General features: G+C 37.9%; 1 protein-coding gene across 1 annotated transcript in view; it reads left to right on the top strand.

Moving 5' to 3' along the window:
• The window catches only part of CUBN (cubilin), a 274,477-nt gene that overhangs the window by 161,764 nt on the left and 87,242 nt on the right, over positions 1-25,471 (top strand). The window contains exons 37-43 of the mRNA XM_027073522.2: positions 4,640-4,845; positions 5,749-5,933; positions 7,600-7,792; positions 14,992-15,189; positions 19,737-19,883; positions 22,055-22,245; positions 22,403-22,586. Of these exons, the coding sequence (XP_026929323.2) occupies positions 4,640-4,845; positions 5,749-5,933; positions 7,600-7,792; positions 14,992-15,189; positions 19,737-19,883; positions 22,055-22,245; positions 22,403-22,586 (1,304 nt within the window). The remainder of the gene's footprint in view (positions 1-4,639; positions 4,846-5,748; positions 5,934-7,599; positions 7,793-14,991; positions 15,190-19,736; positions 19,884-22,054; positions 22,246-22,402; positions 22,587-25,471) is intronic.

Raw genomic sequence — 25,471 nt, 5'->3', positions numbered from 1 at the left:
CTCTCCTTCTTGAATAGAAGCTCCCAAAAGGGCGGAAAATTCTCTATGTTCTTCACTGTCCTACCCCACAATGTCTGGCAACATGGAAGACGGTAAAAATTGTTGAGTAGGTGTTAACTAAGTTACAGTTTTTAAATTTTTGGTTGCTGGTATAAGGAATCCCTACTGATTTCTGTATGTCTTATCCAGCCACCACTGTATTCTCTAGAATAACACAGATTTTCTTCTTTTTTTTTCTACTGCTGTATTTTTAGTGCCGAGAAGAAGACCTCACACATTAAGGTGCACAATAAGTATTTATCAGTGAATGAGCTCTCCTAAATATTAACTTATAGCTCTTCTTTTCCAATCCTTACAACCTTTCCCCCGTTTCCTTGTCTTGTCTCTCTGGAAAACACTGTAGTGTAATGAGGAACAAAGTGATGAGAGCAGGCTCCCTTGTGTTGTTTCTGATTCGAAGGAAATGCTTTGAAATTTTTACTTCTAAGTATATTTGCTGCAGGCATTGGTAGACGTTTGTCATCCCATTTGGAAAATTTCCTTCTATTCCTAATTTTCTGAGTATTTATGATGAGTGGGTGTTGAGTTTTATCCAATGTTTTCCTGCAATTGTCATGGGTTCTCTCTTAGTATATTTTGCATCTATCTTTGTCTGTTAAGTGTGTGTGTGTGCGTGCATGTGTGTGTGTGTTTGTGTGGTGTGAATTTTCTTATAGACCTTCTAATCTTTTTAAAAAATTGTTTAAAGTTTTATTTATTTATTTATTTATTTATTTATTTATTTATTTATTTTTAATGTTCATTTATTTTTGGGAGAGAAACAGAGCATGAGTGGAGGAGGGGCAGACAGAGAGGGAGACACAGAATCCGAAGTAGGCTGCAGACTCTGAGCTGTCAGCACAGAGCCCGACGTGGGGCTCGAACTCACAGACTGTGAGATCATGACCTGAGCTGAAGTCGGCCGCTTAACCGACTGAACCACTCAGGTGCCCCTTATTTATTTATTTTCAGAGAGAGAGAGAGAGAGAGAGAGAGAGAGAGAGAGAGAGAGAATGAGCAGAGGCAAGGCAGAGAAAGGGAGAGAGAGAATCCCAAGCAGGCTCCATACTTTTGGTGCAGAGCCTGACACAGCTCGAACTCACAAACCATGAGATCATGACCTGAGCCGAAAGTGTTCAAGAGTTGAACACTTAACCAACTGAGCCACCCAGGCACCCCTAGGTCTTCTAATCTTAAAGCATTATTAGTCCAGCTTGATTAGATTTATATGTTTTACAAACTGATGGATCCATGCTGCTTATATTTTATTTAGGATTTTTCATCTATATTGTTAAGTGAGGTTGACCTATACTTTTCTTTCTTTGGCTTCCCTTGACTGGTTTTGTTCTCAATATTATACTAACCTTGAAATGTTGGAGACTCCTTTCTATGCCTTGTTACAGTTTGCATAACATTGAGGTTGGGCTATTGATTTCATTGAAGCTTTGAAATTCCCCCAGAAAATCATCTGGGCACAGGTTTCTATTTTGTGTCCTCTGTGGGCAACTTTAAATACTGATTTTTTTTTTAGGTGTTTCTTTTCTTTGTTTTTGTTTTTTTTTTTCTTCAGCTTATTGTATTCAGTGACATAAGATACGTTTACAATTCTGTGCAATCATCACTATCATCCTTTTCTGAGACTTTTCCATCATACTAAACAAACTCTATACTCCTTAAACATAACTCCCTGTCCCCAACCGTCAGTAAACTATTCTACTTCCTGAATCTACAAATTTCTCTATTCTAGTTTTCACATTTACGTAGATTCATACATGTCCTTTTGTGTCTGGCTTATTTCACTGAGCATAATGTTTTTAGTGTTCATGTATGTTGCAGCATGTATCAAAATTTCATTCTGCTTCAAGGCTGAATAATCCAGTGTGTGTATAAAATGTGATTTTATATATAGATAGATAAATGCATAGCTGTATATTTTGTTTATCAACATTATATATATCAAATTATATATAACTATGTGTAATTTTATTTATATATAATATATATAATTATATAACTATATATAGCTTTGTTTGTCCAGTCATTTGTTTATACATTTTTGTTTATCCGTTTTGTTTCTCCATTCATCTACTGATGGACATTTGAGTTGTTTCCAGCTTTTGACTATTGTGAATCATGCTTTTATAAATACTGATATACAAATGTTTGTTTCAGCCCGTGCTTTTAATTTCTTTGGGTATATACCTAAAAGTAGAATTTGGTACATACCTAAAAGTAGAATATGGTAATTCCATGCTTAACTTTTTGAAGAATCGCCAAATTGTTTTCTACAGTGGCTGCTCTATTTTACATTCCTACAATGCCTGAGAGTTCCAATTTCTCAACATCCTCATCACCATTTGTTATTTTCCATTTTTTAAATAATAGCCATCCTAATGGGGGTGAAGTGTTACCTTATTGTGGTCTCCCTTTGCATTTCTCTAATAACTAGTGACTGAGCATTTTTTCATGTTCTTATTGGCCATTCATAATATATCTTCTTTGGGGCACTGCATTTTCAGTTCTTTTGCTATTACTTGAGTTGTCTTTTTATTTTTGAGTTGTAAGAGATCTTTTATATTCAGGATACTAGTATGCTCTTGCATTTTTTATTTCTCTTGGGTAAATATCTTGGAGAGGAAGTTCCGGGGCATTAACTGGATGTATATTTAGTATTACAAGAAACTGCCAAATAATTATTCAGAGTGGTTCTATCAGTATACATTCCCACCAGAAACACATTGGACTTCCGGTTGCTGTATATGCTTGCCAACATTTGATCTTGTCAGTCTTTTCTAGTTTAGCCATTCTGATGGGTATAAAATGATAGCTTACTGTGATATTTAATTTACACTGTTCTGGTGACTAATGACATCGAGTATTTTGGACATTCTCATTGGCTATTCACTCAACTTTTGTTGAAGTGTCTGTTCAAATCTCTTGTCATTTTTAACTTGGTGATTTGTTTTTTTCATGTTTTTTTTTTTTTTTGGTAGGAATTCCTTTTATATTCCAGAGATGAGTCCCTTGTTAGATATATGTTTTGTAATGATCTCTTCTTCCCCCTGCACAGTCTGTAACCTGGCTATTCATTTTCTTAGTCATGTCTTTAATGAGAAATTTTAATTTTTGATGAAGTCAAATTATTAATTTTTTAAATCCTATGGTTAATGCCTTTTGCATTATATCTAAGGAATATATGCCTTCCCCAAGGTGGTAAAGATATTCTCTGTTTTATTCTAGGAGCCTATGGTTCTAGCTTTTATGTGTATATCTAGGAGGAATATTAAATTACTTTCTGTGTGTGGAGAGAAGTAGAGGTTGAGGATTTTTTGTCTTTTCTTCCCTCTATAAGGATATTCAGTAATTGAAACACCACGTGTTAAAATGACTTTCTTTTCCCCATTGAATTATGTTGGCAGCATGGATTGGGCTGTATTGGTGGGTTCTTCTCTGGACTTTCTCTTTTGTTCCATTCATCTCTTTGTCTACCCTTGCACTAATACCACACTATCTTGATTTTTAACAATTTTTTAAAGTGTATTTATTTTGAGAGAGAGAGAGAGAGAGAGAGAGAGATGAGCATAAGTAGGGTAGGAGCAGAGAGGAGAGACAGAATCCCAAACAAGCTCTGTGCCATCAGTGCAGAGCCCAAACGCATGGCTCAGACTCATGAACTGTGAGATCATGCCCTGAGCCGAGATCAAGAATTGGGTGCTTAACTGACTGCACCCCACAGGCGCCCCTCACACCGTCTTGATTATGTCCAAGTTTATAAAGCACTAAAGCTACATTCTGAAAGCATTCATTTAACACTTACATGTTCCAGACTCTATATGTTATCTGTGGCAATCATTGAGTAGATGTTGTTTCCTATCTTTCATTCTCCCATGTCATCATAACTGCAGATTATAATACAAGTTGAATAGGCCGTATTTCCAAACTCTAGCCTATATTGTTACAAATCCCATATTTCGCCTGCCTTTTCAGAAATTAAGTACAGATGCCTTTGTGACTTAAGCTCTGGCAAAATTAGCCCATGATACTGCTTCAGCTGTGTCTCTTAACAAGTACTCAATGTTCTAACCAAACTAGAACTCTCACCCTTTTTCTGTGTATGTGCTCTTATCGACATGCATTTTGTGCTCACCATTTCTGAACCTTAAATCCAGCTAATGTTTATATTTCCATCCCAGAAACAATCTCTCTGTTAAGCTGTGACTGAGCCTCACAATCCGATGTGATACGTCTGCCTCCAAATCTTCGAACACTTCTAGCTCCGAGGACACTTTATGATATTCTACCTTATAATGTGTCTTTTCCTGTATTCTTGCCCAGTCTTTCCCCCTAGAAAGAAAAGTCCTTGAAGGCCATGTATTAATTGCCTTTGTATCTCTGCAACAGGCATTTTAGCAAATTTGGGGGAAAGAAATTTTTGGAGTTGGCTCAAAGATAACGTGATTAAAGTTAAAGTTTTATAAAGAACAGTTATAAAGAAACCAGCAGGTGTTTCGGGATAATCTCAAAGCTTATTCTATCAATTTAATCCTCCAAAACTCTCTCTCTCTCTCTCTCTCTCTCTCTCTCTCTCTTTTCAAATTAGAACTTTCCAGTTGGAGGATTCTCAGGACTGTAACAGGGATTTTGTGGAGATCCGCGAAGGAAACGCCACTGGTACTTTGGTGGGGCGATATTGTGGAAATGTCCTCCCCCTGAATTATTCATCCATTGTTGGGCACAGACTGTGGATCCGATTTGTCTCCGATGGCTCAGGCAGTGGCATAGGCTTCCAAGCCACATTTACTAACAGTAAGTTGCTTCTATTTCATCGATGGTTTCCAGAGAACATCCTACAAACTAGAAAGGATAACACATTTTTTAGTAATGCAGTAAGTGAAGAATCCTGAACTCTATTCTCCTAGATCTGTTGTATTTGTGGAATTACTTCATTTTAAACTATATTATAAAAACTAAATTACATGTGCATGGCCCACCAGGAGCAAGGGAGAGTGGCTCTAGTAATCGTTTTAAGCTTGTTTCTACCTAATGTTATATTAAACTTTTTACATGATATTTTGTTAGAACCTTCTAACGTATTTAGTTCAGGTTGAGCATATTGATACCAAGGGTATTTCGTTTGAAGTCACAAACTCTCTATTCTTCAAATTCAAAACACTGAGTATATTTTAGGATTGAATTAAGTGCTCAGATATTATAACAACAGGGTTTTCTTCTAATAGAATAAAGTGTTAATATTTTTATTTTTTAACTTGACTTTTCCATAATTAGCTATTTTTCATGGCATTCCAATATGTCTGTTTCTCTTACCAAAACTTTGAAAACATGTCCCATTCTTTAGTAAAAAGGAAAATAGGTAAACAAAATAGAGAATGAGCCTGGTAATACCCCTTCACTTGTCATCACGTCTCCTGGGGTCTGGGAACCCCTTTTCACATGAGAAGTTATCTCCTCTTTTCACACCATGCCACCTTCTTAGGAGATGAAATTCCATTCACAAAATCACTGTTCTCCAAGGAATTAGTAGATAGTACAGAAATCAAAAGGGAAGCAATATTTCTTTCAGTGTTCAGAATAGAAATCACAGCCAATTAAAAGTCCATCCTTTTCAACACCCCTTGCCTTTTGTTTCTTTCATTTGATTAAAGAACTATTCTAAGTACTTCTGATTTACTGCTCTGTTTTCACTCCTAGTATTTGGCAATGATAATATTGTGGGAACTCATGGGAAAGTCGCCTCTCCCTTATGGCCTGGCCATTACCCCCACAACTCTGATTACCAATGGATAGTAAATGTGGATGCGTCTCAAGTTATCCATGGTAGAATCTTGGAGATAGACATTGAAACAACTCAAAACTGCTATTATGACAAATTAAGGGTGAGTATCCAAGGGCAATCAGTGTTAGTAAATTTTGGTGAATTTCTATTTGCAAAAACAAATCAAGTTAATGTCAGTTGAAGCATTTGTAAATCACATGGGGTGGCCTTCCTAGATCATGATTACCTCTTCTAGATTACCTATGAAAAGGTAATTCTGTCATTATATTTATTTTCTTTGGATTCTCTAAGTTTTATTTTTAGCATTATTGTAATTTACCTCTTGGGCTTTGTCTATGTGTATATGTATATCTTAGTTAAGTATCCTCTCTCATATCTCATTTTCTTGTGTATTCTTATGTTAGAGTGTTAAAAGTTTGAAGGATCATTTTTAAATAAATAAATATAAAATTGTGGTGGTTATTGCCATCCAGATTTTGGTTACTGCATCAGTTTCAAAAACACTGTCACATTCTTTTTTTCTTTTTTTAGCTTTATTCAGGTATATTCGACAAATAAATATTGGGTATATTTAAGATGTACAACTTGATATTGTAACCTATGTACACATTGTGAAATAATTGTTACAGTCAAGCTAATTAATACTTGTATCACCTTGCATGGTTATCATTTGGATTTTGTGTGCGTATATGTCTGTGTGTGTGAAAGAGAATATTTAAGATGTACCCTCTTAGCAAATGTCAAGTATATAATACAGAAACAGTACGATATATTTCAGTATTAATTGTAGTCACATTGCTGCACATTAGATCTCCAGAATTATTCATCTTGCATAACTGAAACTTTGTAACCTTTGACCAACATTTCCCCATTTCCCTCTCTCCCACCCCTGGAAACCATCACTCTACTTTCTCCTTCTATGAGTTTAACTATGTTATCAGATTCTCAAAGGCCAGGATTCCATTTTATTCATCTTGGGTCTGCAAGGCCTCACCTAGAGTTCAGTACCTAAGGTGCTTCGTATGTGTGGAAATCATTATTACATAGTTTGAAAAACAGCTTATCTCCTAGCTTCGGCAGAGAAATTTATAACAATTTCAATGACCTTGTTCCAAATTATTTACAAAATGAAGTAAAGGATAGGAAATATGGTTGGATGGCATTTTTCCACATGTGCCAAAAAAAACAATGTGTTCCATGCTATGTGTTTGTAACTATAAAAATATGTCTCTAAACAGGTAACTTCATATTTTCAACCAAATGAAAAAAAAAATTGAGTGATTTGAATGTGTGTTGAGCCCTCACAAGCTGTCACTCTTTTGTTGTCATTAATTCTACTTTCCGATACCTGTCTGTTTAAACCTTTCCTTCTTCTTGTTGCTTTTTCTGTTACTTTCTAATTCCTTCCTTTGAGGCCCCAAAGCACATTCAATATTGTACAACTATCTTGATTCCTAATTTTCCACCCCTAAATTTTACTGTAGATCAAATAATGAGCTATTTTGCATATAGTTTATGTATTAATATAATTCTGCAGCAAAGATGAAATTATTTTAAACACCTTAAAATTTTTTGCAGTCATATTTTATATTCAATGGTGCTTTCTATTTCAACTGACATATGGTGTTTACTTGTTTATTTTTTTCATTATGATGAAATTATAATAACATAAGGCAACCTTATAGTTTTCTTTTTTATGAAGAAAAATAGAGGTAATTACTTGAATTCAGTGCTGTATTATCTTTTTTTTTTTTTTTTACATGCAGATTTACGATGGGCTTGGTGTTCATTCCCGCCTCATTGGAACTTACTGTGGTACCCAGACCAAATCTTTTAGCTCCTCTAGAAATTCCTTGACATTTCAGTTTTCTTCTGACTCTTCAATCTCAGGGAAAGGATTCCTTCTGGAGTGGTTTGCAATGAATGTCTCTGTTGGACCTTCCCCTACAATTGCTCCAGGTATGTCTTACCAAACGGTAATAAATGAAATTCTGTTTTTGGGTTTCACTGCATGGGCCTTCCCAGAATAGGTTTCAAAGGGCCTTCCCTTAATAGGTGGCAAATATGTAAATTACTAAGAATAAGTGCAGCCCTAAAACCTTCCATATATATCAGGTGTTCTTTTAATTTCATAAATACTGCCTTTTGTAAAAACTGTACATTTGTGGTTTTTTTATATTTTCCCCATTATATTTTTTATATTAATTAGGGGTTTGATATCCATGAGGCATTCTACTTATAACTTCTAGAGACTCCTTTAGAGATCTCTGAAAATTTGATTTGTAAATGCTCTGCATGCACACACACACACACACACACGCACACACACACGCACACACACACACACACACACACAATATTATGGGCCAACTAGAAGACAGAAGTAACTGTTTTTCCTCTAGATTTCACTTTTTTTAAGTTTTTAAAAAAATGTTTATTTTTATTTTTGAGAGAGTGAGTGAGTGGGGCAGGGGCAGAGAGATTTGAAGCAGGCTCTGTGCTGAAAGCCGAGGGCCCGATGCAGGGCTGGAACTCACAAACCATGAGATCATGACCTGAGCTGAAGTGGGAAGCTCAACCAATTGAGCCACCCAGGCACCCCTTTTCTAGATTTCATTTTAAATGTGCCTTCAGAAATGCTTCACTTTCTCCTTAGTTGGTCATAAACCTTCATGTTTTAAGGTAAAATTAGCCTAATTGTTAAACTTTTATTTGACTATGTTTAAGACATCCTTAATTCCCTTGGTAAGCAGTGTTTGGGGAGACTGATTTTTCCTTAAAATTTTATTTAAACAATTTTGAATGGCTTTTATGGGTTGTCATAGAAGTCTGACAGCCCAGTTTGGGGGGTATTGCCAACCTTGGTATACAGTTGACCTTGAACAACACAAGTTTGAAATGAAGGCGATTGAAAAAATCTTATATGAGAATTTTTTCTATAAACACAGTTCAGTACTGTAAATGTGTTTTCTTTTCCTTATTTAAAAAAAATTTTTAACATTTACTTATTTTTGAGAGAAAGAGAAAGAGAGACACAGTGTGAGCTGGTGAGGAGCAGAGAGAGAGGGAGACACAGCATCTGAAGCAGGCTCCAGGCTCTGAGCTGTCAGCACAGAGCCGGATGTGGGGCTCGAACTTGCGAACCATGAGATCTTGACCTGAGCTGAAGTCAGACGCTTAACCGAATGAGCCACCCAGGCGCCCCTCTTTTCCTTACAATTTTCTCAGCATTTTCTTTTCTCTAGCTAGCTTACTTTATTATAAGACTGTAGCATGTAATACATGTAACATACAAAATATGTGTTAATTGACTGTTATCTGTAAGACTTCTGGTCAATGGTAGACGATTAGTAATAAAGTTCTGGGGGGAGTCAAAAGTTACATGGATTTTGGGGGAACCTGCTGGCTCAGTCAGTAGAGCATGAGGCTCTTAATCGCAGTGTCGTGAGCTTGAGCCGATGCTGGGCACATGAGCTACTTAAAGTCATGTGGATTTTTTACTGTGTTGGGGGTTGACACCCCTAAGCCCTGCACTGCTCAAGGATCAGCTGTACTTGATTGAGACACATTATCATAGGTTCTCATTGAAGAATATTCAAACTTTGAACTTGTTCTAAGACTAAATATATCCTAAAAGATTAGAGTCTATTTGCTTCTAACTTCTTGGGAATTTGTATTGGTAGAGGTAACTGATAAATGTATCATTCATACTTGTTTTCATTTAATGCACCTGGAGTATTCTGTTCTGAGATGTTTTTTCCACCCCCCCCCTTACAAGATGTTTCCATAAAATTGAATATGAATTTCTTTCTTAAAATATTAATCTACTTATCTAAGAGCAAAGAACCATCGGCAAGATTGCCAAATGCAATTTGAAGCTATCCATTTAATTCTGGATAGCTCTTCTAAGTAAACTTGAATTAAGCTTTTTTTATAGCCACAAATCTCAAGTTAGAGAAAGAATCACTTACTCATGGAAAATATTATATCAACAAATATAATTTAGTACTCAAAAATGACAAATTTTCTTCTCATACTTAAGCTCTGTAATTAGATGAGTTAAGTGGATGAGTGATTATATCATAAATTTCATTTTCCTTGAGAACAAGGGAAGGTGAAAGTAAGAAGATAAGAGAATTTTATAATTTACTAGTTACCTAGATGATGGGGTGGCATCGCATTCTGAAAGATTCATTAAAACTAAAAAAAAATTAAAAAGCTTAACATTTTAAAATATATTTATATATTGCACATTGTACCATCAGCATTTCTTACATATGCATATGTTTAGTTTAATTCAATAAATATTTATTGAGTATTTGCTATAGATACACTGAGACAATTAAGTAAAGGGACAAAGATCTGATCTCAACTCTCCAGGAGCTTAAAAATAGTTGGGAAAGACAAAGTATTCATATGTCAGTCAAATAACAATTTAGTAATTAAATTATTTAATGACAAAGCATGTGGTACAGGCAGAAGAAAAGAAAGCAAACTGAGCTTAATGTGGATGAGGATCATTTGAAGGAAATTAAACACATCGAGTAGGAAAAGATTGGTCAGCATATCAGTCAGGACATGATCAGTTATGCTGCGATAGCAAACAATTCCAAACTCTGAGTTGCTGAAAAATCATAAAGTTTCTTTCTGGTTTGTGTTACATATTCTTCTTGGATTAACTAAGTGCCTTGTCATCAGTATCACTGCATAGCCCAGGCTGTTGGAGCTGACATTGTTTGGGACATTGACTGTGATCATGGCCAGAGGAAGGAGAGCTCTGGCATGTCTCAGTACAAAAGTGCTCAGCTTAAAAGTGACAAAATTATTTTGCTCATAATTCATTGGCTCAAACTGGTCAAATGACCTCACTCAACCACAAAAGGATCAGGAATTGCAATGTCAGCATGTGTTTATAAATGAGGGAAAATGAATATTTGACCAAAAAGAATAATGACCCCAAGTCAGTTAGTTTGATAACTGCCTTTTATAAATTCAAGGTAAGAAATATTTTACATAAAGGAAAATCTTAACATTTGAAGACCCTGAGTAATATTAAAGTCTTCCACTTGAAAATTTCTTTCATTTGTCTCTTTTTTTCTTTACTTCTGTAGTCTGTGTAGAAATAGGACACAAGAATTAGGACCTAGTCCCATAAAAGTTTACACTCACTTCCTGGTGGTCCTAGTAAGATTCAAACATGTACTGGTATAAAAGTCAGAAACCTCTGGAATGGTGGGGTGAGGACCTCTGAAAAAGCATTCCTGCAGGAAAACAATGAGAACATTGTCAAAATTGTCAAGATCAGCTTTTGAGAACCCTGGAAATTCATCAAAGCTCGCAACAATCTAAAGAGTGTTTATTCAAGAATGATGGCTGAATCTCAGAAAAATAGTCAGCTTTCCGGCATATTAATTCTCCCTATTTCCATCTCTCCCCTTGCCTCAGCTTTGCAGTTGCCTCGCAGAATCCTCAACTAGAGTAGCTGCAAAACCAGTAGTTGAGTGCCTACTGGAAGGGGTAGAACAGGTGGAGAGCTACAGAAAACCTCCTATTCCTAAGGAATTACCATTATTTGACCTATCTGGCAGCTTCCTAGGAAAGCTCCATTCTCAGGACTTGTCTTCATTTGATCTGCCTCAGCGGTTGCTCTGTGCCCTATCCCCAGGGTGTTTGTAGAAAACAATCAGTGACAAGTGTTTAACATCATAGTTATATGTGGCAGTAATACCAGGTGCAGCTAACAAGAGGGTGAATAAAACTGTAAAAGGAAAATCCTGGGGAATGAGATACCCATAGGGAGCTTTGGAAAACTCTGACATATTTCTGGAAGTTTAGAAAGCCACACACAGGTGCAGGACTGTGCACATGTCCAAGAGAGGACGCGAGGGCCCTGATCTCTCAACTCTATGTGATCTTGAGGGTCTGTGTAAGCAGGGAGTGAAGACTGAGGCAGAGTTGTAAACTGCCTACTAGAGCTTTATAGGCATATCCCAACACATGTAGACTTTAAGTTAGCTATTATAAATGTGTTGAAAAGTTAAAAGGAACCACGTCTAAAGAATTGAAGGAAAATATGGGAATAATGTATCACCAAACAGAGACTATGGAGAAAGTGATAGAAATTATGAAAAGAAAAAAACCAAATAGAAATGTCAGAATTGAAAAGTATAATAATTGAAATTCTCTGGATGGGCTCAATTACAGATTTGAGCACATAGAAGAAAGAATCAGCGAACGTGCAGATAGGTCAATTGAGATTGGCCTGCCCACGGGAAAGAAGGAAAAAGACTGAAAAAAATTGTACAGAGCCTCAGAAACTATCAATTATACTAATATATATACAATGAAAGCCCCAGAAAAGGAGGGAGATAAAGGGGGACAAAGAATATTTGAATATAGTGTCCAAATACTTCCCAAATTTGATGAAAAATATTATTCTACACACCCAAGAATCCCAGTAAACTCCCAATAGGATAAGCTGTCTGAAATCTATACGTAGACAAGTCACCAACTATCAAAGCTGGAGAAAAAGGGATCATCTTCAAAGCACCAGGAAAAAGTGATCCATCATGTAAAAGGAGTCCTCACCTAGCTTCTCATCAGAAACCATGAAAGCCAGACAGCAGTGGAATGACATATTCAAAGTATTGAAATAAAAAGACTGTTGATTAAAAGTCAAAAGTCTATACCCAGCACATATATCCTCCAAACTGAGGAGAAATTCAAAGACTCCAAGATAAATGAAAATGGAGAGAATTTATTGCGAGCAGATCTACTCTAAAAGAAATTCTAGTGGAAGGCCTTAGACTGAAATGAAAGTACCATAGCATGTCTTGACAACTAATAAATAGCATGCAGTAAGATAATGACATAAGTAAATATAAAGGCATTGTAAAAGCATTTTTGTTTGTAATTCTCCTCCTCTCTGATTTAAATACAGCTACGTCAAGCAATGACTATAAAACTATGTTGATGGATTTGTAATGTTTAAATGTGTAATTTTTATGGCAAAAATAGCATCAAAGGATGGGGATGGAAATAGAATTTTATTGGAGCCAAGTTTTGTGTACCATTCAAATTAAATTAGTATTAACCCAAACTACATTGTTTCAAATTAAGATGTAAATTGTAACTACCAGAACAACCACTGAGAAAATAACTTAAAAATATACATAGTAGGGGTGCCTGAGTGGCTTAGTCAGTTGAGCATCTGACTCTTTTTTTTTTAATGTTTATTCACTTTTTTGAGAGACAGAGACAGAATGTGAGCAGGGCAGGGGCAGAGAGAGAGAGGAAGACACAGAATCTGAAGCAAGCTCCAGGCTCTGCACTGTCAGCACAGAGCCCAATGCGGGGCTCAAACTCATGAACCATGAGATCATGACCTGAACCAAAGTCGGACGCCCAACCAACTGAGCCACCCACGTGCCCCTGAGCATCTGACTCTTGATTTGGGCTCAGGTCATGATCTCACAGTCATGGGACTGAGTTCTGTGTCAGGCCACATGTGGAGCCTGGAGCCTGCTTAAGATTCTCTGCATTCTTCTCCTTTGCCCCTTCCCCACTTGCACGTGTTCTCTCTCTCTGTGTTTCTCAATAAAAATAATATATGTATGTATGTATATATAGTAAAAAAAAAAAAAGAACAAGTGAATTAAAATGGTATACTAAAAAATATATATATTTAACATTCCCTAGGATGATTTTAATCAATCAATAACAATAATAAGGGTTGGCAAAAGCAAACAATAACAAGGGTTGGCAAGGATGTGGAAAAATAAGAACCCTGTGTATTGCTGGTAAAATTATAAAAAGTTATAACCACTTTGGAAAACAGTTTAGCAGTTCTTCAAAAATTGAAACACAGGGTTTCCATATGATCCTGCAATTACATTCCTAGTCATATACCTGATGGAATTGAAAACATAGAGTCCACACAAAAATTTATAAACTGAAAGTTCATAGAAGCATTCTTCACAATAGTGAAAAAGCAGAAGCAACCCACATATCGCACAGCTGATAAAACTTAATGTGATATATCCATACAGTGGAGTACTGGACAGGCTTAAAGCAAGGAAATGAAAAGAATGAAGGAAAATGAAAGAAATACTGAAATATGCCACGGATGAACCTTAAACCATTATGCTAAGTGAATGAAGCTAGTCACAAAAGGCCACATGTTGTCCGATTATATGTATATGAAATGGCAAGAATGGGCAAATCCATAGACAGAGACAGAAAGTAAATTAGTGGTTTCCATGGACTGGTAGAGTGGAAAATAGGCAATCAGTGGTAATTGGTATAAAGTGTCTTTTTGGAATGGTAAAAGTGTTCTAAAATTAGCCCTGATGGTTACAGAACTTTGTGACTATAACTAAAAGCCCCTGAATTGTAGATGTTAAAAGGTATGTTTTATGACACACAAAGAATACTTTAACGAAACTAATTTTTTAAAAAATTAATAAGAAATGAAGAAAGGCTGTTGTTATATATTTTACTAATTTGAAAATGATTTCAAAATTGCCCGCATATAAATAACATGGTGAACAGCTATGCTGAAAAAGTAAAGATTAGAATACAGAGGAGGGACGCCTGGGTGGCTCAGTCGGTTAAGCATCCAACTCTTGATTTGGGCTCAGGTCATGATCTCATGGTCGTGAGGTTGAGCTCTGTGTCAGGCTCTATGCTCAGCATGGAGCCTGCTTAAGATTCTCTCTCTCCCTCTGCCTGTCCTCAACTCATGCTTGGGCACGCTTGCTCTCTCTCTCTCTCTCTCTCTCTCTCTCTCTCTCTCTCTCTCAAAAAAGGTAAAGTACAGAGGAAACATTAATAATAATAATGATGATAATAAAAGAAGGTCTTCTACATGGACTAACTTCATGCTTAGCAAATAAAAGACACTAAGACACTAATAAACGGGCCGTGTGGCAAGGCTATGGTGAAAAAAGCAGAACACAGTGTTTTTCTTACACAAAAAATAAACAAACAGAAATCACAGCTTTGTGAGTCAGCAGGTTTAATAAAATATTTCTAGATTTCTTTGAGAGCTTTGTTGTAATTGGTTGTGTCCTTTTGGTGTAGAGCTGCCACTTTAAAATGAACGTGCTAGATTCTCCTCCATCAGAGGTATCTCATAGATGTTGTTTTTCATTTTACAGGTGCTTGTGGTGGGTTCCTGAGGACAGGAGATGCGCCAGCCTTTCTTTTCTCCCCAGGCTGGCCTGAAAGCTACAGTAACAGCGCTGACTGTATGTGGCTCATTCAGGCTCCAGATTCTACTGTGGAACTCAACATCCTTTCCCTGGACATCGAAGCTCACAGAACATGTGACTATGACAAACTTGTGATAAGAGATGGTGAGAAACATTTAAGTAAAACACAAAACTACCGAGTTTCAACCTTGACACATACAGAGTTACATTCAGTTAGAGTGATACTCATTTACTGCCTCCATCCGTTTTGTATGGAAGTTCCCTGACATTATGGTCAGTGAAGGCATCCCATACCAGAATTGGCTACAATTTCTGAAGAACATAAGGAAAATATTAAATTGCCTGTAACAAACTAATGCACATACTATCTCAGGAACAGCATTATCTTACTGAGAGAAAATACTATCTTTGGCTTAAGTAGGAAATAATGGTCTGAGTTTCCAGGTGGTGCTGCCTTCTTTTTGAAAGGTCTTGGAGATACATTTTGATATTTTATACCTATGACCTTAAGATACAAGTGTGAAAAAAATATATGTATTATATATTATTATATATATTTATTATTATATATATTATTATAGATATATAATTGCTTGTATTCAGTTCTCTCTGTCTACTGAATCTCTGGGTAGAATAGGTAGAATTAAGGGCTTATATTTTTTCGTGTTTTCCTCTATGCACAGGTGTGGTATGGCTATGTAATGATGGGGGTAAGAATAATGCTAATATGAAACATGTACAAAATCATGCTTCACGGTTCACAAAGCTGGAGGAGAGGCAAGCCATGTCCTCTGACCAGTGTTTCTCCCAGTGTGGTCGTGGGACCAGAGGGATCAGTGTCACCAGGGAAGAAATGCCAATCTTATGGCCACGCCCCAGATCTACCAAAGTAGAAACTCTCCAAATGGGTCTTAGGTCTGTGATTTAAAAAGCCCTCCAGGCAGGGGCCACGTTTAGGTTGAGGAAAGCAAGGCAAGATTATGCAAACTGCACAGTTGGATTCTGTCTTTGTTGAAAATGGTGATATTTTGATCATTTTACATTAAATTTCAGTTTTTTAACTATTGCACTAAAATATTATTTATCTTGCTTTCTAAGGTCTTTGGGACCTCCTTGAATGTTGCCCATGAGGCAAGTGCCTCTCTCACCTGACCCTTGTCCCTGCCTCCAGGTGATAATGATGGTCTCTAAAGTTTAAGAACCACAAGATACAGACATTGCGACCTCACATGCCTACCTACACAAACAGGGGACATAACAAGGAAAGTGTTAATCTGGAGCACAGAGTTGAAGGGGCAGCTACTAGGAAGGCAGGCTCAGTGTTATTAGCTTCCTTTTTTTTTTTTTTTAAAGAGATGTGAAAGATACAGAATTTTCTATGAATTTCCCAACTGTTAAATTTTGGAAATTAATGAAAAAAGCTTCAAAGCCTTTTCTGGACCAAACGAACATGTGCTTGCTTTTTGCCCACAGGTTACTAACATGTAAGCTTGTGTCTTCCTTATCCCCTCAACGCTAGACTTCCGTGAAAGGCAGTTAGGAAACGGCAGAGGTGCTTGGTTTTCCTTCTGTAGAGGCTGGACACTAACGCTCAAGTCAGTCGTATAAAACAGGAGATGATAAACCTTAACTTTCCCCCCTCTTCCATCAACCATCATCCAGCGCGTTGCTCAGAGAAATTGCCGTCTTTTCTCACATCAAGGCATTCCTGTGGATGTTAACATTTAAAACTTCTCATGTGATGAAATGAGTGTGTCCTTGCACACATATTCTGAGTGTTCAGAATATAGTAGAAACTTTGAAAAAATATCTTCAGTAGGTAACTGCATTAATGAAGTAAAGTGTGGCTACTCTTTCAAAAATCACTTTCTATTGAGGTGGTTTTTGCTCTACTGCTAAATGGCTCCAGGTCTGTTTTATCGTCTGTGAAAGAGAGACTGATACCTCCTTCATGAGGCTGTTGTATTAGGGAACATAATAAACACAAAATTCCCTAGCAAAAGCCCTGGAATTTTGTAGATGCAGAATTTGGAATTGATTAATTTAGATTTCAATTTACTTTATTAGAGATATTTCTAAAATAGGTTTCATCATCTCCACTTTATAGAATGTTCTTGCTGAGGCATACAACTTGGAGAGCTCTGCAGATTGACTTCTATGCCAAAACAATGATAATATTTTAAATTGGTGTGCAACCTATCCGAAGAGATTTTTATTTACAACATGAGTTGGTGCTGAATAGGTTCTTTATTTCCTCATTTGTTTATTGATTCATTCAAGACGTGGTTATTTAGTGCCTACTATGTGGTGGTTGGTAGGTATTTTGTTCATTGGCTCAGTGTTTATCTACATTTAGAATAAAATTTCAAGTCCCATTTCAATTATTTGTTCTTCGTTCAGCCAGGTTTTTCCTTCCGAGTAGCAGGGGTATATACCATCCTGAAGGAAATATCTAAAGCCATTAACCACAACCAATGATACTTACAGGCCACTTGTGCAATTGGCCAGTCATCACAGGCCTTGGGCCTTTGTCCCTTGGTCCAAGGCTGGCTGTGAACATTCTTGGGCCACTCCAGAGAGGGCCCTGCAGCCTTCCTGGGAGACCTGAGTCACTCTCCCACCTGTTTATTCATTTTACAGGCTGGTGATGGTTCAAGACTGAATCAATTTTTTCCAGACTATGTAACAACAAATTTTACATACCAAGATTCCCCAAAATTGAGGTTCCATGAAACTACATTGGACCTAGAAAAAATTAAAAAAAAAAAAAACAGTGTAAAGGGGGGGGAAAAGGCAAACAAAAGAAAAAAAAGTCAAAAATCAGTAATCCTTTTATCTATTTATAGATATAAAAGGTACTTTGTGATCTTAGGGAAATCATATAATAGTATAGTTTGAGCATCTGGAGTTAATTAGCCAGGGTTTTAAATCCTTGTTGACTTCTATGCTCTATGCCTTCAGGCAAATTATATATCCTCCCTAAGACTGTTTCCAATTTACAAAATGGGGATAATAAAAATACCTACTTAATAGCATTATTGTGATGATAAAGTCTGATATTGTATGTAAAGCACTCAAAGTGGTAATAATAATTGCTCGATAAATGTCAGCTACTGGTAATCTTGGGCCCCAGCGTCCACATCTCTAAAATGAGGAGTCTGGACTAGAAAGAGAATCACCAGACTACCTTCTAGCCCTGGCTGTTTACCTTTGATTTTCCCCTCCCCTTAAAGATCAGATTCATGCCTGCTACCATCCATATGGTGAAGTCATGGAAGGCCCTAGACATACCTCCGTATTTATTATGGATACTGTGGGGAGAAACAAACCATCTTACGGTTGTTGGGTTATCTACCAACTCATCAGTTAGGTGATCGCTAAGTAATTATTTAGAGATAAGCACTGTTTCATCACATGGTCTGAGGTGAAGTTTAGAAAAGAAATACAAATCAGTAGATCCTATCCAGTCTCACTGAGAGAGAAAATATGCACCTATGAAATAAATAACAACATACATTGAACTTCCAAATTTTGTGACATTGGTAATTAGAGAGTAAGTCCACCAAAACAATTTAGGGCAAAATGTGTAGCAAAATAACACGTGCAAAAGGAGTTAAAGAGAGAAACTTTTGAATTATAAAGTACCAAAAATTTTCAGAGGTCACAAACCCTCCAAAGAATACCTTTCAGGCCTCTCCTATTTATGGCTATACCATTGCATTTGTAATCCCACACACTACCTTGTTTTCTAGAGTAGTTAATACTAGTGCGTTTTAGGTGGCAATCAATGGCGGAAGGATTAATTTTGCTGATTGTTGTTTTACAGGGGAAAATTTCCTCATGTCTCGTACTCTATTTTTTTGTTTTTATCAGCTTGAAGTTTATTAATTATTTTCCTTAGGGGGGAAAAAATCCCAGCCAAGGTATCCAAATATTTTATCATCTCCTTTGCTCCATTCTGGCTTTGGTTGTGGCTTTGTTCCATGTTGCTTATATTCAAGAGTCGTAAAAAGGAAAAGAGCCATGAAGTGACCCAGTTGTCCTTTGCCTCTCTCCTTGGAGGGCACCCTGGCTGAAACGTTTCTCATCCTCCACAGGTAGACATACGTGTGTTCGTTTAATAGCAACATGAATAAATGATATAAAATAAATGAAGTTTTAAAAACCCACAAAAAACACAGCCACAACCAAAAAACTCTCTGGAGCTGAGGTTCATATAAAAGTTGCACAGTTCTTGGCAAATGACCTTGCCACAATAGTACAGGATCTGCTGCCGAAGAGCCAATCTTTCTTCTCTTTCAGATACTGGACCTTCAGTGATCAGAGTAATTTAGCAGGGTCTCTAACACACGTCAGCACTGGTCCTCCGTCATTCCTAACTCTCATGTGCTCCGATTTTGAGTTTTAGTGCCAGGAGGAACGGTTGCCCCGTTTTTAGAAAGACGGTGGGAACTGTCAAGGGAGACTTTAACATAAAGGGTAAAGAGAAAGGTAGGCAGTTCGATCATGAGCTGGAGCCAGAATGATGTAACCCCTGGAGTGTCCTTGTACTTGAGAATCTCATTATCTCCCAGGAATGGTGATGTTCTGTAAAAAACATATGAGCCACTTTGTCTGGGTTGCAAATGATGGTGGAGGAGATTCTGAGGGCGTTATATTTTCACGCTTGACATTTCCTTTCTTTGGCATAGGAGACAATAACCAGGCCCAGCAGCTAGCGGTTCTCTGTGGCAGAGAGATCCCTGGACCCATCCGGTCCACTGGAGAGTACATGTTCATCCGGTTCACCTCTGACTTCAGTGTCACCAGACCAGGCTTTAATGCATCCTTTCATAAGGGTACTAAGTTCCATTATTTTTTATGTCATGTCATATCATCTCACCTCATCATCTCTCTCCCTCTCCCTCTGTCTCTGTCTCTGTCTCTCTCTCTTTCTCTCTCTCTCTCTAATATACTCTGCTTATTTTTCTATGCCAGGACAGAGATTGTAAGTGAGAGCACACGGGTCTCCGCCCAGCTTGTAGCTGGCTATCCTTATGCCAGGTACTGAGTCCTGGTCCAAAAAACTGTGGCCAGGATTGCACAGAAGGATTCCTTACCTTCAGGTCCCTGGGCATGGCATCTTCCCCCCAAAAGGAGGTGCATTCATGGTAGGCACAAAGGGTGACATCTTTAAAACAATTTTTCAGCCTATCTGAGGGCTTCAGCTAGAACAGAACTAGACAGCCCTTACCCACCACCCATCAAAGAAACAATAAGCCAGAGTCCTCTTCAATCTAAGAAATACCGGAAATAATATAGAAGGTATCTTCAGAAATCTTTTGGTTTAAATCCCTTATCTGAGGGTTGGCAGGAAGACTATGTTTCTCTTAAAATATGAGTTGGATGAGTCAGAGAATGTGCACGATATGTGGGAGGCCATCATGTGCGGTATGACCGAGACTTTCAAAACTTGATAAAATGGGAAGTCCAGTAATAAATCCAGTAAACCCAAACTGGGTTAAAATTAAAGAAGCAGTTCATGGAAAATGGAACATTGAAAGACTCTGATGTTTTTAACCAAAGAGGTGTAATTTTAAAGTCGACTCTCGATATAGACGTTAAACATTTATCTAATATTTCCTGCACTATTATATATGTCTTTTATAGAGTAGGGAGCAATGGAAGATAAATTATCTTCTTCACACTCAAGGGAGGCAGGTCACATGGCTGCTTAAAAGAACGGGCTTTGAAATCAGACAGACCTGAGATAAATTTCCACCTGTGATTAAGTAGTTGTATAATCTCACTGTACTCCCTCACTGAGCTCTTTAGTCCCTGACAACTGGCAAATTAATCCCTGCTCCCACCCTCCACTCTCTCCTTCTGCTCCCAGCCTCTCTCTCATGTACTTAGGTATGACAGATGTATGTGTGCATGTATATATGTACATATGTGTATATGTGCGCACGCACACCTACATCCTGGACAGCTGCGTATCTAGAAGTATTTCCGATTTAACATGTGGGACTTGAACTCTTGCTTCCCACCCTCTTCCACCCTCCAAACCTGCTCATTCCACACTCTTTCCAATCTTAATAGACGGAAAGGGCATCCTTCTAGTTGCATAAGCCAAAAATCTTGATGTCATTCTCGATCCTTCTCTTTCTCTCACACCCTACGTCCTCACCGTCAACAAATCACTGTGATTCTAGTTTCCCAATACATCTAGACCCCAGCCACTGTACTGTCTTAGTCCAGGCTCTGTCATCTCTCCTTGGACCCAGGCAATCACCTCCGACCGGACACTCTGCTCAGCTTCTCTCTGCCCCCTCTTACAGTCTAGGTATTACAGACAGAGTGATGCTTTTAAAAATCTAAGTCACGTCATGCCATGCTGACGCTCCAAACCCCTGAATATCTTCCTCTGTTCCTCAGAATAAGTCCTTTCACTTCCCCGCCTGATCCAGCCCTGCTTCCTTTGGGATCTGTCCCCGTGTCTCATTCATTCTGACTTGCATGATGTACTACTGACACATCCAGCCTTAAAGCAAGCGTTTTCTGAACCAGAATGTTCTTCTCTCGCAACGCCATCTGGCTTGATGCCTCGTTTCTCCGGGTCTCTCTTGAGGTGATTCTGTGACGACGCGACCTTCTCTAATGTTCCCAGACAATGCTGTACCCTTCTCCCTCCCCCTCACCTTTCTTTGTAGAATTATCCCCATCCACATATTATGTATGCATTTATTGTATAGCTTACTCACCTATAAAGTGAGCTTCATAAAGTGAATCATTTGCCTCTATTACTTATTTCTAGATCCTGATCTTAGCAACAACCACAAAATGAGTACCCTGTCGTGTGTGCTCAACAAATGCCTGCTGGCCTGATTGCTTCTTATACTTTGGTCCCAATTAGATTCAAACCACATTTCTATTGCCTCTGCTTTAAAAATCTTCAGGAAAAATAGGGCAACATAAAAATCGTATTGCAAATGTTACTTAAATAAAATACCTTTGTTTTCTTGGAAAGGCTGTGGTGGATATTTGCATGCAGACAGGGGGATCATCACATCACCTCAGTATCCAGAGACCTACGGTCCCAACCTCAACTGCTCGTGGCATGTCCTGGTTCAGAGTGGTCTGACCATTGCTGTCCATTTTGAACAGCCCTTCCAGATTCCAAATGGAGATTCTTCGTGCAGCCAGGGCGATTACTTGGCGGTGAGTCGTGCTTCTCACCTTTTCGCATTACTATCTTTGCAGACTTCTTGCAAAAAACAAATGAATCTTCTCTCCTGGGACATAAATTGATAGGACTTGTGTGCTTTCAGCTCTCTCTGGATGAAGGGATTTATGCAATTTTGTTTTGTGTTCCTAGCTAAAAAATGGACCTGATATCTATTCTCCACCCTTGGGAAGCCATGGAGGAAACGGTCATTTTTGTGGCAGTCGCCCTTCATCCACTCTGTTCACCTCAGATAATCAAATGTTTGTTCAGTTTATTTCTGATGGCAGTAATGGAGGGCAAGGATTTAAAATCAAATATGAGGCAAAGAGTTTAGGTAAGCATTTTGACTGAGACTAAAGCCTGTATTTTTCCTGCGGTTTCTTGGTTTTCCTTGTTTAAATAAATTCAAGGAAAAAAATATGTAAGCCTTTCTTTTCTAAACTAGGATCAATAATTTAATGAGAATAGCCACCTACTCTACCTATTCTAAGTACTACTTACTATATGCTTGATACATTCACTATCTCATCATGACTACTTTTTTAAGGAAGACATCATTCCCATTCTACAGATAAGTAAAATGAGGCTTAGATTTTTCTAAGCCTTCTTATCAAGAGAATGAGCAAAGTAAATTCTCCACAAGTATAAATTAAACTGATGTTAAGGATACTCTGAAATTCCTTCGTCCTTGCCATTATAAAATGTTTAATTATAAGTTACGTTCAGTTATAGAAACATTGTAAGAATGATAATTACATTGTTTTATGATAATTTGTATGCTTTCTTTTAAAATGAACATGTATTCCTGGGATTCTGTTATTACCCATTTAATTATACATTATGGCGGTGGACTTTAACTTAATAACCTTTACTTAATTACACTTGATTATAATTATATTTAATTCTACTGTAATGACTTAGTTTTATGGCATTTATTTTTATATAATGTTTAATTGAATAAATAAGTAAATAAGCATAGTTTCAAAAGAAAGAGTAATGTTAGTGGAGAGTAAATCTTTGCTTCTCAAAATTGGATAATACAGATTTCAAAATTTAGTGATAATTCAGGTTCACTAAGGGTTTATTTGCTGGTATTATGACTCTTTTATTCCTTTGTGGGCCCTCTTTTCATCTAAGAATTGTATGGCCATGATCTTCTCCCCATCTTTCTGCCCTCAGTATTAGACCTGCAGTTCTTTTGATTTCAAAATCTATTGTCTATTGCTAGAGGAGTGGATAAAGAAGATGTGGGTTGTGTGTGTGTATGTACACACATATATATACACATATATACACACCTATATGTATACACACACACACACAATGAAGTATTATTCAGCCGTGAAAACAGAGTGAAATCTTGCCATTTGTGACAATATGTATAAACCTAGAGATTATTATGCTAAGTGAAATAAGCCAGTCATAGAAAGACAAATGCCATTTGATTTCACTTATATGGGGAATCTAAAAAACAAGCAAACAAACAAACAAACAGACTCTTAAATACAGAGAACAAAGTGGTGGTTGCCACAGGGGAGGGGGCAGGGGGATGGGTGAAATAGGTGATGGGGATTAAGAGACACAAACTTCCAGTTTCTGGGAAACACCCGGAAAGAGACACCCAAGGACCAAAGGAGGAATGGTGTGAGGTATAAAAGGAGGAGGAGAGCTCTGTGTCTCAGCAGCTGGGAGACAGAAATGTAGAGAGATGTGGTCAACCAGGTTAAATGCTGTGGATATAAAACAAAGATCAAAAAGATCCTTGGGTACACAACAGTGAGGCAACAAGGGGCACCAAGGGGGAAGGAGGAAAGAGGGCAGTGAGGTCAGAGAAAGTGACTTTAAGTGACCTGAGCCCACGGTGAGTGGAAAGAAGAAAGGAACAAGGAGAGAGGGGTGCAGGAGGGGAGAAGGAGGGAGAGAGAGTGTGAGCACAGGGTAAGGGGAAGGCTTCCACATAGCATGATCCCTGGGGACACAGTGGAGTGCGAGACTGACCCCGAGCTATAGGAAGACAGTGTGCAGAGAAAGATGAAGAAGGCAGCGATGCAGATGAATTCATTTAGGATGGTAAAAATTGAAGGCGTTCCCATCTGATTTCTCCCATTGCACTCTAAAGGAGAACACGAGTTGGCATGCTGAGGCTAAAGAAAGAGGGGAGAATACGGGTTTAGGGCATAGAGTCAAGTCTCACATGGTTTTTATATCTCTGTGAGACAGCAGGGTTGCTTGGCCGTGTCGAGCATGGAGAGCACACATTTGTTGGCATTGATTTCCACAAATGGTTTGAATTGCATACAGTCATGAAATTGGTTTCTTTTTTTTGCAAGGTGAGTCTAAGGGAGGGGCCAAGGGCAAGGGTATTGAAGGCAGTCAGAGGAATCTGCCATTTAGGGTTTCAGAGACTAAAAGCATTCTAGGGAATGGCAAAATTCAGGATAGGACCGTAAGTGACTGAATGGGAGCAGAAATAAATAAATGCCGATAGCGTTTAGCAGATCAGGGATCTGAGGCTAACTTAGTAGGCTCATTTCATTGGCATTGTAAGTACCCAATTCACTCTGGCCTGGATTGTTTGCTGAGATTACCCAAAAATGCTTATTGATAAAAGGAAAGTATTTTTACATAATACCTGGGTTTTTTAGAAAAGAAGTGTTAAAAACTCATTTATCTTCTTACAGAAAGTGGCTAACAGATTCTCTCATGCCACTCGTCCCTTGCTTTTCAAATGCATCTAAATCCTGCAGAAATATAATGAATGAATGCCCACAGAGCTGTGCAATATTATATATATATTTATATAGTTTGCTTAGTCTTTTAAACGTGGAGGTCACAGCTCTGCTTCTTTCTATTCAACTGCACGGTCAGTGGGAAGTCCTAAGTGCTAGTGCGTTCACGTGCTTATCTAAGTGGTGAATGTGTTTTAGTGCTTCGATGATGTTCTAATGCATGTTCTATGCACCATCATCATTTTATTGGCCTTAAGGAAGGGAGAAATTCTTGGGGCTCCTGGGTGGCTCAGTTGGTTAAGCGTCCGACTTCAGCTAAGGTCATGACCTCACGGTTCTTGAGTTCGAGCCCCGCATCAGGCTCTGTGCTGACAGCTCGGAGCCTGGAGCCTGCTTCGGATTCTGTGTCTCGTCTCCTTCTCTCTCTGCCCCTCCGCTGCTCCCACTCTATCTCTCTCTGTCTCTCAAAAATAAATAAACATTAAAGAAA

Source organism: Acinonyx jubatus, chromosome B4 (genome assembly GCF_027475565.1).
Source record: "Acinonyx jubatus isolate Ajub_Pintada_27869175 chromosome B4, VMU_Ajub_asm_v1.0, whole genome shotgun sequence".
In the NCBI taxonomy this organism is placed as follows: domain Eukaryota; kingdom Metazoa; phylum Chordata; class Mammalia; order Carnivora; family Felidae; genus Acinonyx; species Acinonyx jubatus.
The sequence above is the reverse complement of the archived record's forward strand: the minus strand, read 5'-3'. Positions and strand labels throughout refer to the sequence as shown.